General features: G+C 44.9%; 2 protein-coding genes across 11 annotated transcripts in view; one reads left to right on the plus strand and one right to left on the minus strand.

Annotated features, from left to right (window-relative positions):
• ENO4 (enolase 4) overlaps positions 1 to 17,758 on the minus strand; it is a 66,308-nt gene extending 48,550 nt beyond the window's left edge. For 3 of the 5 annotated variants that reach the window (XM_075935395.1, XM_075935397.1, XM_075935392.1), the window contains exons 1-4: positions 17,448 to 17,758; positions 8,212 to 8,340; positions 4,839 to 5,029; positions 2,843 to 2,988 (exon numbers count right to left, since the gene is read on the minus strand). In XM_075935395.1, coding sequence (XP_075791510.1) covers positions 2,843 to 2,988; positions 4,839 to 5,029; positions 8,212 to 8,340; positions 17,448 to 17,627 — 646 coding nt within the window. In that variant the 5' untranslated portion in view covers positions 17,628 to 17,758. The remainder of the gene's footprint in view (positions 1 to 2,842; positions 2,989 to 4,838; positions 5,030 to 8,211; positions 8,341 to 17,447) is intronic. The other 2 variants (XM_075935396.1, XM_075935394.1) reach the window with 1 other exon arrangement.
• A 66-nt stretch (positions 17,759 to 17,824) lies between these two features.
• HSPA12A (heat shock protein family A (Hsp70) member 12A) overlaps positions 17,825 to 22,107 on the plus strand; it is a 226,664-nt gene continuing 222,381 nt past the window's right edge. For 2 of the 6 annotated variants that reach the window (XM_075935390.1, XM_075935389.1), the window contains exon 1: positions 17,829 to 18,063. The gene's annotated coding sequence lies outside the window, so the exon portion shown is untranslated. Of the gene's footprint in view, positions 18,064 to 22,107 lie in introns of all 6 variants that reach the window. The other 4 variants (XM_075935387.1, XM_075935391.1, XM_075935386.1 and 1 more) reach the window with 4 other exon arrangements.

The following is a 22,107-nucleotide window of genomic DNA, read 5'->3' on the forward strand; positions in this document are numbered from 1 at the left end:
GATGCTGGCACAATTGCACTCATCTGCACATGCGCTGGATAAGCCGGTGCCAGGGCAGCCATTGTTGGCTTCAAACTGGCCATTGTAGCTGTTGCCGGTGCCGAGTCAGCTCGCAGCCCTGTCAATGGGACGCCTTGACAAAACGTGAGAGGTGCCCGATGTATCTCCGACACTCACCCTCTCAGAGGGGTTAGAGGTCCTGTGAGGAGACCCTTGAGCCGGTGCACGAGCTTCATGCGTCCCTGAGGCAGTGGAAGACAGCTCAGTCCTTTCAGAGGTCTGAAGGGCTTTGTTAAATAAAAGCATCCTCAGCCTCAGCTCCCGGTCATGCCTGGCACGGGCGGTTAATTAGACCCTCTCCAAGGCATTTTATACACCACGAGTGCCCGTCCATGGCATCCTGGCACTGGGTGCATTTCTTAAAGCCAGGTGATCCTGGCATAGTCTTTATCTATTGACTGAAACTTAAAACTTGAACTATGACAAGAAAAATTCTTTTCTTTTTTAATAGAACTGTAACTACCAAGAAAACAACGAAGCTAACTCTAATAAACAGTAAACTGAGGAAAAACTCTATTTCTAAAACTCATCTCCCGTTCTTCTCAGACAGGAGGGGGAGCATGTCCTAACTCCATCTGTGGCTGCGGACAGTTGAAGGGAAACTGACAAGACCGGACCGCACTCAGCTGAGCGGCGCAAGGCAGCAGTCGTGCATGCGCGGTCCGATAGGGCTACTACTACCAAAAATCCTCCGGTTTGCTGAGCCGGGACAAGCCCAGCACCTCAAGTGGAACACCCACAGGGACACTACTTGAGAAAGAACAAGATAAATATGATGGGGGTATCAAAGGTGTTGGGTCACTCTCCAATTCCACAGAAAGAAGATAATAGAAAGGAGGCCATTTCTTTGAGCAAGGGAGGATGGCAACATGTACTGCCTTTTGTCCATATGTTTATAATCATTGGTTTCTACCACCCATTTGCTTTTGCGTTCAGCATTCTTTTTGTGTTTCCCAATTTCTCTTCTCTTTTCCCCATTGGTTGTTCTCCCCATCTTCATTCCACTCACATTTTCCTGTTTATACCTATGGCTCCCACTTCCTCCATCATTTTCTTTTCTATAATCCATTCAGATCCTCCTTAATCTCATTCCTCAAAATGAAGAATGGACCCCCCTGGCTAGGCCAATCACAACTTGGAAAGAGGCTCTGTTACACTATCCCATGTGGCTGACTGAGCATGCTTTGTTCTCTCCTTTTCCTACCCCAAGTTCTGCAGTGGAGATTACTTATTCTCACTGCAGACTGGTGCTCTAATAGCCTTGGTCTATAACTCCCGTTATTTTGAAATAAGGGGATGGTTATTTTGAAATACTAACTCCGCTTCCCACATAAAATGACTCTTATTCACAACAGGGGTAGTGTGGATGTTCCAGTACTACTATTTTGAAATAACTACTCCCCAGAGTCATTCAAAGTACAGTAAACTTCCGATAATCCGGCACCTTTGGGACCCAGGGGGTGCCGGATTATCAGATATGTCGGACTATCGGAAGGGGGGGCTATGAGGGGTCTGGCGTGGGGGGGGTGCCACCCCAGACCTCTCATAGCCCCCCCCTTCCAATAGTCCGGCTCTGCCCCAGGCATCCCTGATTCAGCTGCTGCTGAAACTGACCAGCGTCTCTGAATTGGAGACGCCTGGGGCTGGACTGCTGCCGGGTTGGTCGGGGTAACGCCGACCCTCGGCACAGCAAGACCAACCAGGCAGCACCCCAGCTGCTCTTGGGGACGCCTGGGGCAGAGCAGCTGGGGTGCTGCTGGGTTGGTCCCGCAGCGCCGCTCCTTGGCGCTACTAGATCAACCCGGCAGTACCCCAGCTGCTCTGCCCCAGGCGTCCCCAAGTCAGCCGCTGCTGAAATTGACCAAGAGCTGACTCCGGGAAGCCTGAGGCAGAGCTGCTCTGCCCCGGGGCTTCCCTGAGTCAGCCGCTGGTCAATTTCAGCAGTGGCTGACTTGGGGATGCCTGGGGCAGAGCAGCTGGGGTGCTGCCGGGTTGATCTAGTAGCACCGAGGAGCGGTGGTGCGGGACCAACCCAGCAGCACCCCAGCTGCTCTGCCCCAGGTGTCTCCAAGTCAGCAGCTGCTGAAATTGACCAAGAGCTGACTCCAGCAAGCCTGAGGCAGAGCAGCTCTGCCTCGGGCTTCCTGGAATCAGCCGCTGGTCAATTTCAGCAGCGGCTGAATCAAGACGCCTGGGGTGCTGCCGGGTTGGTCCCGAAGCCCCCAGGGGCAGCGCTAGGGGACCTACCCAGCAGCGCCCAGCTGCTCTGCCTCCGGCTTCCTCTATTCAGCCGCTGGTCAGTTTTAGCAGCGGCTGAATAGAGGAAGCTGGGGGCAGAGCAGCTCCAATGGTCCGGCTGCGGAGCACTTCCAGGTTCCTGATGGTGCCGGACCATCAGGAATGTCAGACCATCAGATGCCGGACCAATGGAGTTTTACTGTAATTACTTCCCAGTATTTCCTGGGGCTCTAAGTCAAGGTAGTGTGTCTACATTAAGAGAGCCTGCCTCAGACTAATTTTGAGACTTCCCTGTGGTGTGGACATGCTATTTCAAAATAGTTATTTCCAGAGTTAATATTTCTAAATAAATTATTTTGAAATAATTTCCTAGTGTAGACATGCCTGTAGTGAGGAACTGCAGCTACAGGTAGTGGAATATAGTTACAAAAGCACTGTAGAGAAGCACAGCTACCTTCAATGCCCATTGGGAGCTACAGAATGCACGCTACCATCTTTGTTGACTATCTTTTTCAGGAAATATTAGAAGAAAATAAATTAAAACCTAATTTGGGTCCCTTTTTTTTGCCAGTCGGTGTTACAGTTGAAACAGCGGGAACACATGGAAGTGCAGAAATTGCTTCTTTTTGTTCTTCCCTTTCAATTTCCATTCTTTCTTTTTCTTCTTCTACCTTCTTTGCAAAGTATTCTCTAAGAGGAAAAGAAAAGGCACAATGATGGGTTGCTTAAGAATATTATTAGGTAAAAGAGGAGCAAGCATGGGCTACTGAGAAAAATGCATCTTAGGAGATGAAGTAAGATCTATTCATGAGTCTGCTTCTGAGTTCTCATGTAAACCTGGGAAAGTCAATACATGTACACTTTTCTGCCTTAGTCTAGCCAACTCTAAAATAGGTTTAATAATGCACAACACAAAGGGATGTTATAAAGCTAAGTAGATATGTACTTTGAAAACTTTGGACAAAAGAAGTAACAGAAGGGGAAAGTATACCTATCCAAATGAGAGTGCCAGTGCTGGTTAGTAATTACACTCCATTTTAAGCTATTTCAAATAGGAAGCCTAATCCGAACTACCTAGTCCGTGCCGTGTGTAGCTGCGGGCATAGAGTCCGAACTAGCAGACATTTAAAAATGGCGGCGCCCGGCAAGATGCAAATGAAGCCCGGGAAATTCAAATCCCGGGCTTCATTTGCAACTTCGGTTGCCTACATTAACCACCCTAGTTCAAACTAGGGTGGTAGTGTAGACATACCCTGAGGGTCCATGGAAGAACTTTAATGCTACTTATGTCCTAAAGGTCACTTGAAGAAGTAGCAGAGCTTCTGGCTGAGAAAGATTCCAACCTAAGCTCCATGAGCTGCTGAAGGAAAGACCCATGTATTGAAATCAATGGAAAGACTCCCATTGACTTCACTGGGCACTAGATCAATTCCATACATAGATCCAGTGTGTGAGGACTGTGGCTAATTTTCCAGATCATGACCAAAAATGGGGGAGGTACATATGTTGGCAGTATATTCTAAATCTCATCTTTGTATTCTGCACAATGTTGGTTTATTTGGATTTTGTACTTGCTGGAATTAGGGTTGCTAACTTTCTAATCACATAAAACCAAACCTCCTGCCTCGACCCTTCCCGTAGGCCCTGTCCAAGCTTCACCCACTGCTCACTCCATTGCCTGTCTGTCACTTGCTCTTCCTCTCCCTCACTCGCTTTCATTAGGCTGGACAGCGATGGGGTATAGGCTGTGGGCTGGAGGTGCAGGCTCTGAGAGGGCCCAGAAATTAGAGATTCAGAGTGTGAGAGGGCTCCAGTTGGGCAGGGAATACGGCATGGGGAAGCTCCAGCTGGGGGTGCAAGCTCTGGGATGGGGCTAGGGATGAAGGTTTGAAGTGCAAAAGGGGACTCTAGGTTAGGCAGGGGATTGAGGTGTGGAGGAAGTTTGGGGTGCAGGTCCCGGTGATGCTTGCCAGGGAATGGCACCCCTAGGCACATGGTCAGCCAGAGAAGCTCTTTGTGCTGCACTTTACACTCACAGGCATTGCCCCATACAGCTCCTGTTGGTCACAGTTCCTGGCCAATGGGAGCTACAGAGCCCTCACTCGGGGTAGGACCAGCTCTGAGAGCCTCTCAGTTCATGGCAACCCCTACACTTTGGGGTTGCAGAGATCTGGCAGCCACTTCTAGGAATAGCGCAGAGACAGGGCAGATAGGGATCCTGCCTTAGCCCTGGATACCCACTGCGCTGTCGACTGGAGATGCCAGGGTCCCTTTTCAACCAGAAAACTGGACACCTCGTAACCCTAGCTAGGATGAATTTCACATTATATAAATACAGCAGTGGGAAATAATATAGTGTACAGCTTCACGTGGCAGTAATATCCTAGAAATATTGTGTAGAAAGAATCAGGAATAACATTAGAAAAAAATACTGAGATTTTAAATATATTATTTTATTTACAACACAGTTATTTGCATGTCAAGTGCAAGAATTTGTTTTACTACTGTAAAAATCAATTAAATAAATATGCAGGACCTACCCAAGTAGCTCATCAACTTTACACTGGTCAGTAGGTTTCAAGTCTCTGAGCATTTCGTTCAGTGATCCATTTACCCATTCTAGGGCTCTATTAATAGAATCATTTATTTCTTTCTCATCAGCATCAATTGCTTCAGGGGAAGCATTTTCAAGGATTTCAGAGTGAGAAGAGACCATGATAGAACAAATGCTCTGCAAAATGATTGTGAAAAGCTTACAAACTATTCCAGTTCTAAATTTGAAATGTCACTTTAAAAGATTTCAAAGATACGGCCTTAAACATATCCCCTTGCCTGCAACTTAATTGATCCAATAGGCTTTTTCTTGGTTTCTTGTGCTCCTGCAATTATGGCTTTTCATCTAAGATTTTCAAACTATTAATGAGTATTACTTATGTGTTAATTTTCCTGTCACACATTTTTTATATTCATTTTATAGAACAGTAAGGTAAGATTTAGTGTGATTTAGCAACTGGCCCAAAATAAGGCCCTGAGCCTGCATATCTGATCCATGCCAACAGACCCTTAAACCTATGTGGCGTCTCCAATCCAATTCAGTGGGGCTCTGCATGAAAACAGGGATCAGACTGCACCTATGACATTGACAGCACTGGGAACAGAACCCAATACTCCTAGTTTGTGTTTTAGCCACTAGAATATTGTTAAAACTCTGCTAGACAAGGTGGGGGAGGTAGTATCTTTTACTGGACAAACTTCTCTTAGTAAACGAGACAAGCTTTCAAGCTTTCTCATAAGTCTTTGGCAGGTCTGAAGTGTGAACTTCTTTGCGTAAGTTATTGCTTTTTCAGATCTTTCAGCAATGGAAATTCTTTACAAATATTAGTGAAAATAGACTGAAAAATATACAAAATAAATGTTTTAAAAAGATGACTAGAGGTAACTTTATTTAGGAAAAAATCAAAACATTGCATCTATTTCCTCTTATGAAATAAGCATCTGCACAAGTAAGTTTCATAAGTGCTATTCGCCTGGTAATATGTTTATAAATTGCATTAACAAATCAGACACAAAAAGGGTTAATGACAGTATCAAATATGTATAAATGCTGGTGAACCACAATTAAGGATACAATTCACAGTGGTCATCAATTCTGTGATTTTTCCTGGACCTCTGTGACGACTTCTGGGACAGCTGTCAGCCTTATGACTGCAAGCATAGCTGACTGGCAGTCAGCCCTAGCACAGTATCTCTCAGACTAGCTGGAGAACCCGCTGGAGCAGCGGCTCCCGGCCCGCTGGAGCAGCAGCTGAGGTTGGGTCAGTTCCTGTGGGGCTGGAGCAGCAGTAGCCAGCACCTGTCACAGGAGCAGTAGCTGGACTGGAGCAGCTGAAAGCCCCAGCAGCACTCTATTTGTCCCCCTCTATCCACCCCAGCCGCTTTTAGTAAAAGTTGGAGACAGGTCATGGGCTTCTGTGAATTTGTTTACTTCTGCAATCACTATCTGACTTCTTATTAAAAATGCCCATAACAGAATCTTAACCATGTACAGGAATTGTCAACTGTTGCAGTAAAAAAAAAAAAGTCATATAATGGAAATGTGAATTTTAAAATGAACTCCATTTTGACTAGTCACTAATTACTGTGCATCCTTTACAGATTTCCTAAGGGAATGACTGCCTTAAGGAAGTTAAACAAAATGAACCTAAAACACTTTCCAATCTGGATTTTTTATTTATATATAAACACCATCTCCTTTTCTGAGCATCTTCAATTAAGTTAATTATAGTTATATTACTAGGAGGGTGTAAACAGCTACCATCTATAGTGCAATTGAGAGACAAAGTGGATGAGGTAATATCTTTTATTGGACTAACTTCTCTTGGTGAGAGAGAGAAGCTTTTAAGCTTATACAGAGCTCTTCTTCAGTTCTAGGCGTGTCACAGCTAAATATAAGATAGAACAGATTGTTTAGCATAAGCAGTTAACATGTGTTTCAGTGGACCATTCAAGTTGAAGGGTCTGTTAACATCATTCCAGTTGGGGGGGGAGGGAAAGTAGCTTGGATGGGAGGGGGTTGTTAATGGGTTACAGATTGTTGGACTGAGTCATAAACCCAGTGTTTCTATTCAGTCATCTATGGAACACCTTGGATGCTAATACAGAATAATGCTAATGTGAGAGGAATACAGCACTAGTCTTGAACTTCTGGAACACACAATAATATTTTTGAATAGAGTGAAACACACATTGCACTAAACTCTCAGGGTGAAAACCTGTTCTTTCACATGAACTGTGTTAATATTAGACAGTGTGCTTTTTTTCCCTGAAATACAATAGTGTAATAGGAATAAAAAGATATGTAACTAAAAAAAAATGAGAGAAAATAAATGTAGAGTAAAAATGTTTATACAAGCAGAATTGCCTCCAAGACCAGGAACAGTTCTAATGCCCTGATCCTGCAAATACATATATATGTAAGTTTAAGCACATGTGTAGTAAGGCTGTGAATGTTTAACTGGTAAGTCTCACCCTTAATGGTTAAGGTTAACTAGTGGGGACTGGAATAGCTTCTCACCTGACACAGGCAGGAGGGTGATCCAGCTCCATGGAGGACCCTCCACGGACAGGGACCGCTCTAGTTTGGCTGGTGCAGGGAGGGGGGGCCTGCAGCAGGCAGGGGGAACACGCCACTGGGCTGGAGGAGCCCCTCCATTCACCTTTCCCCTTTAATTGGTTAAACAGTTAAACAATATGTTTAACCATTTAATTAATTAAATGGGATTTTACATCCCTAATGTGTAGTTCTGTTGACTTCAGTGGGATTATTGAGCACATGTGTGTGTGTTTATAGGATTGATGCCTCACTTAGCACATTACCAGTGAAAGAAGACTCAGAAAGGTGCCACTGAAACATTTTTTAAAAAAGAAAAGCAAGACACAAAACTCCAAAACTCGTGTTATGTAGGGAGGAGGAGTTAAATTAGGGTCCAAGTCTAAGAAGTGCTAAAAGCTATATTCTGCCACCAATGGAATCAAGAGTTTTTCATGTGGTTGCTTTGGCTGCATAACAGGATATTTTTTGTGAGATAAGCAAGAGGGTACAATTATATGACAAACAACAACATATATAAATGTAATTTCACATGTGGGTCACAAATTGAAATACAATCATTATTATTCCCAAAACAGTGAATTCTGTATAATATTTGGGGGTAGTGCAAATTAGTCAATTTTCATTTGAGTTTTGCTACTTCTGACTTACAAAAGTAATTATTTCAGGAACTTGATCTACACTTATCTCCTCCATCTTGTCTCAATAACTAAAATGACCCATCACTAACAATGGTGAAGATGAGCATCTCTCTGTAATAATGTCCTGTTTGGATATATAACAAAATAAGATGCAGCTCATACCTTCTCATGGTTTTTAACCGTGCAAAATATTTCCACTTCTAATGTTGGTCGACCAGCTCCATCAAAGACTTTTCTTCCAATTAATTTGCATATCACTGGAGGTTTTGAAAATTTAGAGAAGTAGTTAGCCTTGAAGAAGAGAAAAAGTTTGATTAAAAAAAAATCAATTTTCTGTGTAAATTAGCCTTTCATTTTATTTTAGCATTAAATCAATCACTGGGTAAATCTATTTTTGTGCCTTGATAGTCATCAGGGTACTTCAGGTAATAGCATTCTTATTCCTGTGTTGTGTGCTTAAGAATCATTCTAAAACCTGGGCTTACACGACTGTTGACAATCTATATAATATTAATTTCTATTAATGTTCATATTGTGACAGATATTACAGCCCCATAGTGTTTAATTGGATACTCTTATATTAAATTTATGAATGGTTTATGTATTATTGTGTCCTTCTACATGAGGGAAGGTTACCACAACTCCACCAGTAGTTTAAACATACAACTCTCTGGAGTAGTTTGAATATACTGCTTTAGGCTAGTTTTCCAGAGACTAGGAAAAAAAGAAAGGGCTTTTGGTATAAAATAATTGGTTTTAATTCATTTGTGACCTTCCTTTTGATTCAGCAAATGGACTGGACCATTGCTCCTAGGGAGAAACCAACTCTGGAGGGAGGGGATGGAAGAGTGTTGATCTATCAAGGCCCCCTAAGACTGATGAGTGATTTCTGGCATGTTTAATAAGCATGTTAGACCTTCCATTGTTTTTTTTTTGGGGGGGGGGGGGGGGGTTCTGTGATGCTTTTATACTAAGAATAAATGTGCACAGCTCAGAAAAAGCAACATGGTAAACAATGTTCCCTCTAATCTTTTCCATCCATGTGTGGATTTTTTCCATCCATGTGCAGAATAGCATTTTAACGTACGCTGAAGCATGTGTGAATGCGCACCCACAATAGAAAACACAAAATCTAGCTGTGGATACTCTGTTAATCATCTGGGCGATAGGGATGCCCAGGCTGAAGCCTCCCAACACAGGTTGGGGGGTGGAGAGACGGGAGCTGCTCCAGCCTGGCTGGGCCAACTGCAATGTGCCATAGGTGCTCCAGACCAGCTGGCTTCACCGAACCATGACACAGAAGACCCAGGCAGGCCACAGCGGCCTCTAGCTTGTGGTGCGGTGGGATCCCTGCAGGCACCAGAGCTTGTCTAGCCAGCTAAGGGCCAAGCTGGAGGAGCCCCCACTGACTGCAGGCTATCCAGGCCCCAGTTAACCAGTTAAAATTATATCATTTAATCAGTTAACATTTTAAAGGAATATCTACATCCCGACAGTAGCATTTGAATGCCTCCTGAGGGGCAGCACAAGCAATAGCTTACAAGGAACAGTGATGGTAACTTGTAAATAGGCTTGGTAGGATTCAGTTTTAATCAGTAAATATCAATTTCAACTGACACGCTGCAAATGACTGAAAAAATATTAATTGGTACAAGACTGAATGTCACTGGCCCTGCAAAAGAGCAAGGAACCCTCTGCAACCATGCTGTCATGGGACTGAATGAGCTGGTGTTCAGCAGTGAAGATGCAGAGGGCTCCCTGAATGACTCTTGTGGCAGTACAGGAACCCCATAATAGCTCTCCTGGCTCGGGAGTGCCAAGGGACTCTGCTGTACTCTGCCAGGAACACAGTCTTCCTCACATCTTACGGGGTGTCACCAGCCCTGCAGCTCTGTTATCACCATAGTGAGGAAACAGGGCCATGACACCAGAGCTGCAGAGGGCTTCTTGCCTGGCTGCATGACTGAACCAATCTCCACACGTGCAATATGTGAGGAGGCTGTGATTACTGTGATCTAGAAAATCAGAGACCACCAGCAAGAACCCCCAGCTATGAGGAAGGTCCTTGTAGGAACAGCTCCCACACTTCTGGCTGGTGAGTGAATGAGTCTAGCGACATCCAATTCCTGCAGACACAAGTCACAGAGGTCCCACCAAGGGGAGGAGACACCAATGATACTCTAATTTTTTCCACCCATATGCAGAATACATTTAATTATGTGCACAAAGGTATGACTAATGTGCACCACTGGTAGAAATACATGTTGCTGGCTGGAGGCAATCTACTAATCAGCTGGGCAGCATCTTGAAAGGAGAATGCAAAGTACTCTACTTAGGAAGGAATAATCAGTTTCACACATAAAGAAAGGGAAGTGACTGTCTAGGAAGGAGTACTGCAGAAAGGGATCTAAGGGTCATACTGGACCACAAGCTAAATATGTGTCAACAGTGTGATGCTGTTGCAAAACAAGCAACATGATTCTGGGATGCATTAACAGGAATGTTGTGAGCAAGATATGAGAAGTCATTCTTCTGCTCTACTCTGCACTGATTAGGTCTCAATTTGAGTATTGTGTCCAGTTCTTGGCACCGCATTTCAAGACAGATATGGAGAAATTGGAGAAAGTCCAAAGAAGAGCAACAAGAATGATTAAAGGCCCAGAGAACCATCCTGTGAAGGAAGACTGAAAGAATTGGTCTTGTTTAGTTTGGAAAGGAGAAGACTGAGAGGGGACATGATAGCGGTTTTCGGGTATCTAAAAAGGTGTCACGATGCGGGAGAAAAATTGTTCTCCTTGGCCTCTGAGGATAGGACAAGAAGCAATGTGCCTAAACTGCAGCAAAGGAGGTTTAGGTTGGACATTAGGAAAAACTTCCTGTCAGGATGGTTAAACACTGGAATAAGTTGCCTAGGGAGGTTGCGGAATCTCCATTAGTGGAAATATTTAAGAGCAGGTTAGACAGACATCTATCAGGGATGGTATAGACCAGGCATGTCAAACTGGTGATTGTCGGGGCGCATGCAGCCTGATCAAAATTTTTTCCAGCCCATCAGTACATTTTTATAAAGGAATAAAGTGCAGCCCGCTTGGCATTCACATGGCTGAGTGCAGATCACAGCCAGCCGGGCTGCTCTGCGCTGCAGTGACTGCTCACGAGGCCGCTCTGTGCACAGAACCCAGCACAGGCTCGCGGCCGGCCGGGCTGCTCTGTGCTGGGTGCTCTGCACACGTGCTCACAGCCAGCTGAGCCACTCTGCCCATGGCTCCCAGCACGCTCTCACAGCTGGCCACTGTGCTCATGCCGCCCCAGCGCATCTGAGGAAGAAATGTGTGGCGGCAGCAATAGCGACTCCGGAACCCAGATATTAGATAGGGGGACCTGGATGTGGGGGAGAGAGGCGGCATTAGGTTTGGGGGGCCTGGCTGTGAGGGAGAGAAGTTTATACCTGTTTTTATTTCAACAAAACAAGTTATGTATCATATAAAAATTAAAAAGTACCTTAAATGTATATGTAAATTAAAAATTATTTTATCTGAGCAAATAATTTCACAAATCAAATTATTGTAGTATATTAAAACAAGACATGAAAAAATATTATAAACTATACCTAAAACATAATCTATAACAATAAATAATTACGACTTTCTGATAAAGTACATTTTCTTTGGTGGCCTGAAAGCTATCAGTTTTTGTTTGTGCGGCCCTCAGTAGGCTTCGAGTTTAACATGCCTGGTCTAGATAGTACTGGGTCCTGCCATGAGGACAAGGGACTGGACTCGATGACTTCTCGAGGTCCCTTCTAGTTTTAGTTTTCTATGAGTCTATGAATCTCTCCTGGGTGATCACCCAAGCACATTGCTTAGAGCAGAGGTGGGCAATAAAATGGCGGCAGTTTACCAGGGTTAGCTCCAGGTAGGATGCAGATGCTATACTGTATTTACTTGCACTTCCACAGGTACGGGTGACTGTGACTCCCATTGGCCGTGGATCAGAAAGGAGTGGAAAATTGGTCCCTACCTAACGACAGGTGATGGCTACAAGACTGGGAATTTCTAAAGCAGACCATAGAGGAAGAATACAGATGCAGTTACTCCAAAAACTGACATGCATAACTCGCCTCTCAGGCTGTGTCTACACTACATGCCTCTGTCGGCAGAGGCATGTAGATTAGGGTTGTAGGCAAAAGTAAATGAAGCCACGATTTAAATGATCGCGGCTTCATTTACATTTACATGGCTGCCATGCTGAGCCAACAAACAGCTGATCATCTGTTTGTCGGCTCGCCGCTAGTCTGGATGTTCCCCCTGTTGACATCAAAGCCCTTTGTCGGCAGCCCCGTTATTCCTCATGGAATGAGGTTTACCGGGGCTGCCGACAAAGGGCTTTGATGTCGACAGGGGGAACGTCCAGACTAGCGGTGAGCCAACAAATAGCTGATCAACTGTTTGTCGGCTCAGCGCGGCAGCCATGTAAATGTAAATGAAGCCGCGATCATTTAAATTGCGGCTTCATTTACCTTTGCTGAACAAACAAATCTACATGCCTCTGCCAACAGAGGCATGTAGTGTAGACGTACCCTCACTGTCTGGGGGCCCATTCAGGAGTTTGTGATGCTGCAGGAGTATGGTGTTCTGTTCTTGAAAAAGACATGTAAAAAAAAACGGCACCAGCCTATCTCTAACTAGTACAGGGAAAAAGACAAAGGAGATAGCAGAGTTGTCCTGATTAGGATAACGCCATTTGGAGGATGACTCGTGAAATCTGGCATGTCTTAATTTATTAGTTAAAAAACTACTATCAAGCAATGCTGGAGGTTGAAAAAAGCCACCCTCTTTCAAAAAGAGGTTCTCATACGTGGTGCAATGTGTATACACTGCTGCTGAGTTCATAATGTCTGCCACTTTTGCCTTCACTTAGGCATATGTTAAGGATATTAGAGAAACAGCCTGGGTAAGATAATATCTTTTATTGGACCAATTTTTCTTGGTCTCCTGTCTCTCTCACCCACAGAAGTTGGTCCAATAAAAGGTAACTAGGGGTCTGCACTTACTGCTCGCTACACTCGCCAACCCCTCTCTCGTGGGGGGTAGGCAACTCCGGTTAACCCGCAGCCACCAAGGAGGGCTACAGCAGCCTCTCTCCCCCCTTCCCCATCTTCAGCCGTGCCAACCTAGGTCCCTTCTCTTTCTCCCGGCCATGCCAGTGTGGGCCCCTTTCCCATCCCCAGCCATGCCAGCCCAGATCCCTTCTCTCTCCCCCGGCTGTGTCAGCTGGGCCCTTTCTCCCTCTCTGCCTACGCCAGCCCAGGCCTGTTTGCCCTCCCCTGGCCATGCTAGCCCAGGCCTTTTCTCCTTCTTTGTCTCCCCACCACCAACTGTGCCCCTCCAAGCCCTTTTAACCGCCCCCCCCCCAGCTGCACCCCCCTGGGCCCTTTCTCCCTCTCTGCCCCTACCCGTGGCCGCCCCAGCCCAGGCACTTTCTCTTTCTACCCCAGCCACACCAGCCTGGGACCCTTTTCCCCTCGCTGTACCCCCCAGTCCTTTTCTCTCTCCTGCTCCCAGCCATGCCCCCCGAGCTCTTTCTCTTACCTTCCACCCCCTCTTCAGCTGTGACCTAACCCTAATCCCATCCCTCTCAGCCACAGCGGGCCCAGCTCTCTCCCCCGGGGCTTCTGGGGGAGGGGATAGAGGGGGCCACTCACAGGCCCTACACTCTTCCCCCCCACCAACAGGGGGAGGGGGCCCACTCATAGGCCCCACACTTTTTCTCCTGGCTGCCAGGGGAGAGAAGGGGGACCGCTTGCAGGCCTCATGCTCCTCCCCCCGAACAACAGCTGAGCACCAGAGAGGACTGAGGCCCCACACAGCAGTTGAGAACTAGGGAAAGGAAGGAGGGAGGAAGGGGCTGCAGGAGGCAGAGTGATGTGATGACATCACACTGTCATCCTGCAGGAAAAGGTTTTTTATAGAGAGAAAGAGTTTACCAACCTCATCACTACTGACTTCAGTCACTAATCATATAAGTTAAAGGAAAAATATTTCTAAGTATTTAAAGAGAGGAAGCAAATAAGAGAGCTGACTACAAGACACAGCACAAAGAAAAAAGGATTGCTTGTAAATGTTTCTTTTACCCAACACAAGCACTTCATCTTCTCAGCTTTCTTCAGCTAAATATGTAGATAATGTGACAAGCTGACTAAGTCAAGTTGCTCATAGAGGAATCATTAATTATTTACAGTTGTTCAATCTGCGCTGATACAGTAAATGCCCCAGAGGGACATGCAGGTTGGATAGACATCTATCAGGGATGATCTAGGTTATGCTTGGTCCTGCCATGAGGGCAGGGGACTGAACGATCGCTCAAGGTTCTTTCCAGTTCTTTCCAAAGACAGCTGAAAAGAAACGATCACCAAATCCAGAGTGATTGTAAAGTAGGAAGTGAACTATAGCAGTTTGGAACTAAAGACACCAGTGTAACTATTGATGAAATCCTGATGAATGGAGTGTTGCACAGAGTAGAAAGCTACACTGAGGAGATAGAGGCACACCTAACTAAGAAGCAGAGTACAAAAAATTTCAAATATCACAAATTTTGTACGATTTACCATTTTAATAAAATATAGTCTGAAATTAGTGGTCACATCTTATCCTGGAGAGTAATTATACTTGAGGGCACATGGAACAATGTAATGAATAATGCATAAGTTTCAAGGCTTCATTAGCATAGAGACATTCTTATAGGAGGAAGCATTGGAAGGTAATTTTTTAAAACAGCTTCTTGTTGGCCATTCCAATGGGTATTTTACTAGCGATGCTAGCTCCTGTGTCTGACTGTGCAGAGCTTTGCTGCAAGATGCTCAGAGACTCTCTGAAGGCAGGGAGGTGGAGTGGCCTAGCAGATACAGCATTTGCCCGGGGAGTGCAGAGTTGAGGGCTTGAGACCCTCTGCCCACCCTGGGAGCACCCAGACAGCCAATACTGACTGCTCACAAGAAGTCATTCTTCTGCTCTACTCTGCACTGATTAGGTCTCAATTGGAGTATTGTGTCCAGTTCTGGGCACCACATTTCAAGAAAGATGTGGAGAAATTGGAAAAGGTCCAGAGAAGAGCAACAAGAATGATTAAAGGTCTAGAGAACACGACGTATGAAGGAAGACTGAAATTACTGGTCTTGTTTAGTTTGGAAAGGCGAAGACTGAGAGGGGATATGATAGCAGTTTTCAGGTATCTAAAAGGGTGTCACAACATGGGAGAAAAATGGTTCTCCTTGGCCTCTGAGGATCGAACAAGAAGCAGTGGGCTTAAACTGCAGCAAGGGAGATTTAGGTTGGACATTAAGAAAAACTTCCTAACTGTCAGGATGGTTAAATACTGGAATAAGTTGCCTAGGGAGGTTGTGGAATCTCCATCACTGGAGATATTTAAGTGCAGGTTAGCTAGACATCTATCAGGGATGGCCTAGATCAGTGTTTCTTAAACTTTTTAAGACTGAGGAACACCAAACAATATATATTTTTTTTAAATGGGGAACACCAAGGATTCTTTTTTCAAGAAAAAAAACCCCCGGCCCCCAGGGAAAATTTGTCGAGCAAAACAAAAATAACCACCGGACCAGGAGAGAAGGTAGAGGAGGGTCTCGGGGTAGGGTGTCAGGCCAGAAGGGAGAGTAGAGGAGGGGACTTGGGGCAGGGAGGGTGCAGAAGGAGACTTGGGCCAGGGTGTCAGTGTCAGAGCAAGCTGGGAATGCCGGGTCTTGGCAGGGGGAAGGGAGTGAGGGGGGTCTGGGCATCAGGGGGGATGCTTACCTGGCTTGGCACCCTGCTGCAGCAGGGAAAGCCTCCAGGGAGCATGCTCTTGTTCCTCAGGGGGGAGGTGGGGTGGGTTGTGGAGAGCTCAGTCAACACTCCCTTCCCCTCCTCCCCCCATGCAGTAGGGAGTCTAGCGCAGCTGCAGCACCAGGCCAGGCTTCCCGCTGGCAGGGGAAGAGTAGAAACTCCAACCGTCCCCACCAGATGAAACTCTGCCACTTCCCCAGCAGGCTGGGGAGGGGTGCAGGAGAGAAAGAGCAGCAGTGCATGGGGGGCAGCAGAGCCCAAGCGTGCCCCGTGGGGGGGTACGGGCAGCAGAGCCCGAATGCGACGCATGTGGGGGGGAAGGGCAGCAGAGCTTGAGCCAGGTTCCCTGGAGGCACCAGTTTTAAAACGCCGAGATCCGGAAGCAGCTCCTCATCTCCGGCCACCTTTCCCCCTCCCAGCGGCCGCTCCTCATCTCCGGCCACCGCTCCCCCTTCCAGCAGCAGTGGCCTCTGTAAAAGCAGCCGCCTGCACACGTGGAGGAGGAGGAGGCTGCGCAGCAGCAGAGGGCCGTCCTGAGGGCTAGGGGGAGACAGGACTCTGCAGGGGGTGAGGGAGCAGAATTTTTTCTGTTTTCTCCTCGGCACACCTCTGACTGTCTCTGTCGCGGAACACAGTTTAAGAAACGCTGGTCTAGATGATACTGGGTCCGCCATGAGGGCAGGGGACTGTACTCGATGACCTCTCAAGGTCTCTTCCAGTTCTAGTGTTCTATGATTCTGACAGAGGTGGGCTGATTGTCTGTTTCACCAAGGCCTAAGGGGATCTGATTACCACTAGCAGTGTGAAAACTAACCAGACTCCTTTTATCTTCATTCTGCTGCTGCTTGGCAGAGGTCTGCACAGCAGTTGTGGCTGTGAAAGCATCTCCCTACAGTCACAGAGTGAAATACTTTCCAGTCTTGTTATTCAATCAAGCTATCTTAGCATAACTGAATAGCTCTGTTAAAAGGGCCATCTCATGCTGTCATTCCAGCAGCTGACAAACTCAAACGTTCAAAAATAAAAAATCGTGTCCCTACCCTCACACTGTGACATGTTTTCAAATCCGTTTTAAGGTAAATTCAGCTCTGGTTTCTAGGCTAGGGCGCAGGCGGAGCCATTTTTAAAGCTTTGCTCCACTGCCCGAGGATTAAATGCTCTTTTGGTAGAAACTGGAATGGTCACAAAATCCCAAGAATCCAGGAGCTGGGGCTTCATGAAAATCAGCCAGGAGCCAAGCCTGATGCTAATATCACCTGAGCTGCACCCTTACACTGGGGCAGCATGGGGGGGGGGGGGGTCAGTCATGGGAAGCACCTTCTGAGTGATGCTGTGGCAGGCCCCAGGCCTTCTGCCACGGGGGGAGGAGGGAGGGTTGAGCCTCATTCTCGCTCCCTCCAGCACCTAAGCACCCCCCCCTTTGGCCTCCACCTTTCCCACCCATTGCCCCTGCGCGCGCGGGATTATGGGAGCCGTCAAGTGGGGGGGGGGGTGAGATAGCGCTGTCCTGGCGCATTAGCCGGCCCCTCTCTGCCCTCCAGTTCGGCGCCTGCGCACTGCCTCTCCCTCTGTAAGTACCAGGTGGCCATAGAGGTCCGCGGGACGCAGGTAAAATGTGGCGTTGAGCGCCTCCTCCAGCCGCTGCGGGACCTCGTTGCTGCGATAATACTCGGCCGCCTGGTGCCTGAGGTCTGGGAGACACCGCTGCTGCCGCCGCCCGCCTTCCCCACCGGGCTCCATCGGGTTGAGAAGGCTGCTGCTGCTAGGAGACGGGGCGCGCGCGCCGACTTCTCGCGACAGCTGCCGCCGGCGGTTGCTTTCCGCGTGCTCTGTGCCAAGAGTCGACCGTTAGACCCCGCCCTCAATCCCTAATCGCCCCTCCCCCCGCGCGGTTTCCCTCCGGCTCGGGCCCTCCCCGCCTCTGCCAGCGAGCTGCTGCGTGACCCTGGGCAAGTCACTCGCCAGCCCTGAAGCCTTCAGTTTTGCCCGGGAGCCGCGGCGGCTGAGCGTGCTTCCCGCTCTTCCTCACACGCGGCCTTTGGGCTGCAGGTGATGTGCCGTTGCCATGGCTGTGTGAGCAGCTGGGAATTCATCGCGATGGGTGGCGTCGCCCTGGCTATAAACTGTACCACGTTGCTGGGCTGCTTCTGGCTGCCCAGAGAGTCAGATGTTCAAGGTGAGGGTAGGCGCTCGCTCTCCGCCTCTTCCAGGGCTTGGTTATGCACTTGAGGGCTAGACACTTCCAAGCGAGTTCCCGTCTTGTGTTAAAACTGTCTTTGAACAACAAAATTGCGCAAGATTAGCATCCTGAAAGAGAGACAGATTATAGCTTGTGAAATAGCTAGTGAGGACAAAGCTGCCAAGTGCCCCCAGCAACTTCACTTCTGCTTTTAAAAGCCCTTTACTTTCAATGGGGGGGGGGGAGAAACATTTCACAACCTAAATGATCATTTTTAGTCTACAATTTCTCACCACAAAACTCTCTTCTCGCCCTGTACATTGGTTAAAGTGACTGAAAATGGAGACACTTTAAATGCTATTAGCTGAACACTTCCTCGCTTCTAAAACCAACTTGTGTAGACCTTGTGACTCATTTGTATGTTCACTTATCTGGGGTTGTTGGCAATCAAGAAAAATCCCTACACATTTTTTTCCCTATTGAGATATTCCAGTATTTCTCTGAAAACCTAATCCCTCTTTCTATGTCCGCTGCTTTCTCAGAATAATTTTCTGAACTGACACCTGGTATTCCTTAAGGAATTTGGCTTTCTCCGTCGTCGCAGTTTAGCAAATTTAAATAGTCATCTGAAACTGAGCTTGTGGAAATCTAAAATGTTAATTTCTTGCCTTATGCCTTTTATAAGGGTGTTGATAAAGCATTGATTAACTAAAGTTCTCAATCATATTCTGAGGCTACTTGTAATTGAATGAAAACTTTGAGATTTTTTTTCCAACACTGCTGGTCAACTGTAAGGAAGCAGTGACTAGAAGGCAGTTTTGACAATGATTGGTTCTTCTTGACTAACCCATCTAAAATAACAGTAAATAATCTCTTAGAAATATTTGTCATTTTAATTTATTGATAAAACTAACATGTGTATTTTCTTTAGTTGCTGATAATTTCCATTAACACTAATAAAAGCTGCAGGTATGTAGTAAAAGAAGGATTTATTCTACCTATTCTTGTGGTAACTCATTAATAAAGCCGTTTCATGCTATTAGTGATGCCTATGCAACCCTATTATTGTCAGTAGGCAAACACTGGTGTAATAAATGGGGATTCAGTGAACAGCTGTGTTAATTGAAAGGAATTCAACTCTTTCTCTTAGCTTTGTTAATTCCATCTGTTAAGAGGAGTAAAACACCATTTATAACTTGTATCTGTTTACTTTAGTAACAAATACAGGTTGAACGTCTGGCACTTTCGGGTCCGGTGTGATTTTAGTTAGCCAGATGCTCATATCCATGATTAGTTGACAAGTTTCTTGTGGCAACATAAAGTTTGTTTACAGCCCACAGTTCTGGCTCTCAGTTTTCTGTGCTGCTATTTACCCTAATTTACCCCTAAATGTCTTCTAAGAGTCAAGTCAGCAGTGGAAGTGGTGGTAATCCTACTAGACAATATTGACCTCTCGTGGTCTGGCAAATTCTCTGGTTTGTTACCAGTCAGGTCCCAAGGGTGCTGGACTAGAGAGGTTCAACCACTATGACTAAATATCTGCAAGGAACAGATAAGGATAGAGATGTCACTTGTACTAATTTATGCTGTAAGATATTACTATTGCTGAATGTCACCTCCTTCCTCAGTAGAATTTGGGTGGTGGTTTAACTTCGATGAATTTAGCCTATAGTTCTTTCTTGGTCTTCTGCAATAAGAATTCAAATTTCTGTAATTAAAAAAAAAAAAAAGGATTAAAATTACAAAAAACACACCATGTAAGTATGCCATCAGTACTATAGTGTGTAAAAATCCATTTACATTACAATAAAGATTATGCCTTAATAAACATGTAAGGTTAAAAAGGTTCACAAATCCTTGTCTTTGGATATGTAGAGTAGTGAAGGGCTGTGGTACAATTTCTTTGTTAGAATGTCTTCAATGCCTAAATAAGTCTAATAGGATTATCAGCTTCCCTCATATGTCACATAATTCAGAAGAATATCTAAAAAGATTTTTCACTTTACATTTCAGAAGTTGGTTGCATCATTCTTTAATGATTACCTAATACAGATAAAGAAGATGGTATGTGTAATTTGTATCATAGTGAAATAATATAAATAGAAAACAATATCCCAAAACCAGATACAGTATGTTTAGATGACACCATCCTTTTTCTTAAAATTGTAAAATAACTCTGTATATTTCTGTCTTATTTGAATTATATCTCTAGCTTCACTGGATATGTATTTCCTTTTTTGTTTATATTATAAGGCACACATATTGGGAAATATACATCATCAAGAACAGAGATGCATTGGTCTTTGTTTGCTTATTAGGGGTTATTAATATGCTTTCTGTCGTAAGTATTTTTATGGTGCCAGTCAACATAGTATAGATAGAGGCACTGTAATACCTATATTTCATATAGACCTGTAAGCAACGAATAACAGATTTATTTTTTGCAACATTATAATTGAGCGCTCAAGACATGAGCTCAGATCCTTAAATCTGCTAAGATCATAGTCTTTCTGTTGTCCATATTCTTGTCAGAGTTCACAATGGGGTACAATGTAATCACTTTCTACAAATAATAGGGTGGTCTTTGGAGTCAAGTCTGAGTATGAGAGAAATCCATGTATTTAGAAATGTAAAATCAGGGGTGCCTTTTCTGCTTTGCAATGCAAATGTTTTCAAAGTACAGTATTGCTCTTTAGTTTCATAAGCAAAGGCAACCTTTATCACATCCGTCAGTACTTTTGTAGAGTTCATCTTCACTTTCATCTTGAGGTAGTCTATTAATGACATGGGCTTGAATCATAAACTTAAGGTTAGTCTGACCTGATTTAGTCCTATATTTACATGGCCAGCCATGAAATTTAAGTTGAGATTCAAATCTACATCTAAACTTTCCCACATTTGGGATAAACTTAAAAACAACAAATAATCTGGTAGAACTTTAAAGACTAACAAAACATGTAGATGGTATCGTGAGCTTTCGTGGGCACAGCCCACTTCTTCAGATGACCATTTGGGAGATATTTGTGTTTGGGATAGTGATTCAGACAGATCCGTCCCAGACAGATCTGTTCCATCCACTTCATTCCCCCTCTCCCATGTTTCTCTTTTAGTTTCAGTATTACTCATATGAGTATTCATTCTCCCCTATAATTATCCAAAACTTTTATGATTTCTTCAAGTTGTGGCTTTCACAACCTCAGGGACACTTGTGGGTCTGTTAGGCTCTACCCAAGGCAGCTGTACCTCAGATTTTTCAAAAGACGGCTTTAGGACTAAAATGTGAGAGTTGGTAGCCTTTGATTTAGCATGCTCATTTTCCAAAGGAAGTTTTAAATAAAAATAGTTAAAAATAAAGAGGTGTTTTAAATTCTAATTTTGAGCTGCTCTAGAGCACTGGAATCCAAAAAGAAATATTCCACCAAATTGTTTAGGTCCCTGTATTGTCACCAACTTCTATGCTTATAGAAAACTGGCCTCAAATTTTTCTAAATCTATTTGTGGATTCTAATGTGTAGATTTTAATTTTCCTTAGTTTACAGGTTATTGAGAGAATAAAGAAGGAGCGGTTTCAGTTTATGCTTTCAAGGCCTACTTACAAGATTTCTTTGTACACAAGTTATGAAGGGGCTATTTATGAGCGATCATGTCAAGGCCTACTTAACGGCTTCTTAGTTCAAGGATCGTTGACACAATAAACCATGACTCTCTTGGCAATGTTATTGTCTGTTGAATTAGTGCACTTGTGAGCATTCACAAAGCCTATACATTAAAGATCCTTGTGAAATTTTCTGTTTCAAGCATATTACTAAGATAAGAAATATATATCTTTATTCATCAGTTATGCTTTTTATACCAAAGTAGCAATAAGATGTTATTTCAAAAATAAGAGCAAGATAGCATTAATAAACTATTTAAAGAGCATATATTAACAAAAAATAAAGAACAAAACCAAACCCCCACAACTAAGGTGAGAGCGCTGTAGAGCAGAGCCAGAGGATCATATATTTGAGTTTGTAAATGGAGGAGTCAGGTGAGCCTCCC

This window comes from Pelodiscus sinensis, chromosome 8 (assembly GCF_049634645.1).
Source record: "Pelodiscus sinensis isolate JC-2024 chromosome 8, ASM4963464v1, whole genome shotgun sequence".
Taxonomy (NCBI): Eukaryota; Metazoa; Chordata; order Testudines; family Trionychidae; genus Pelodiscus; species Pelodiscus sinensis.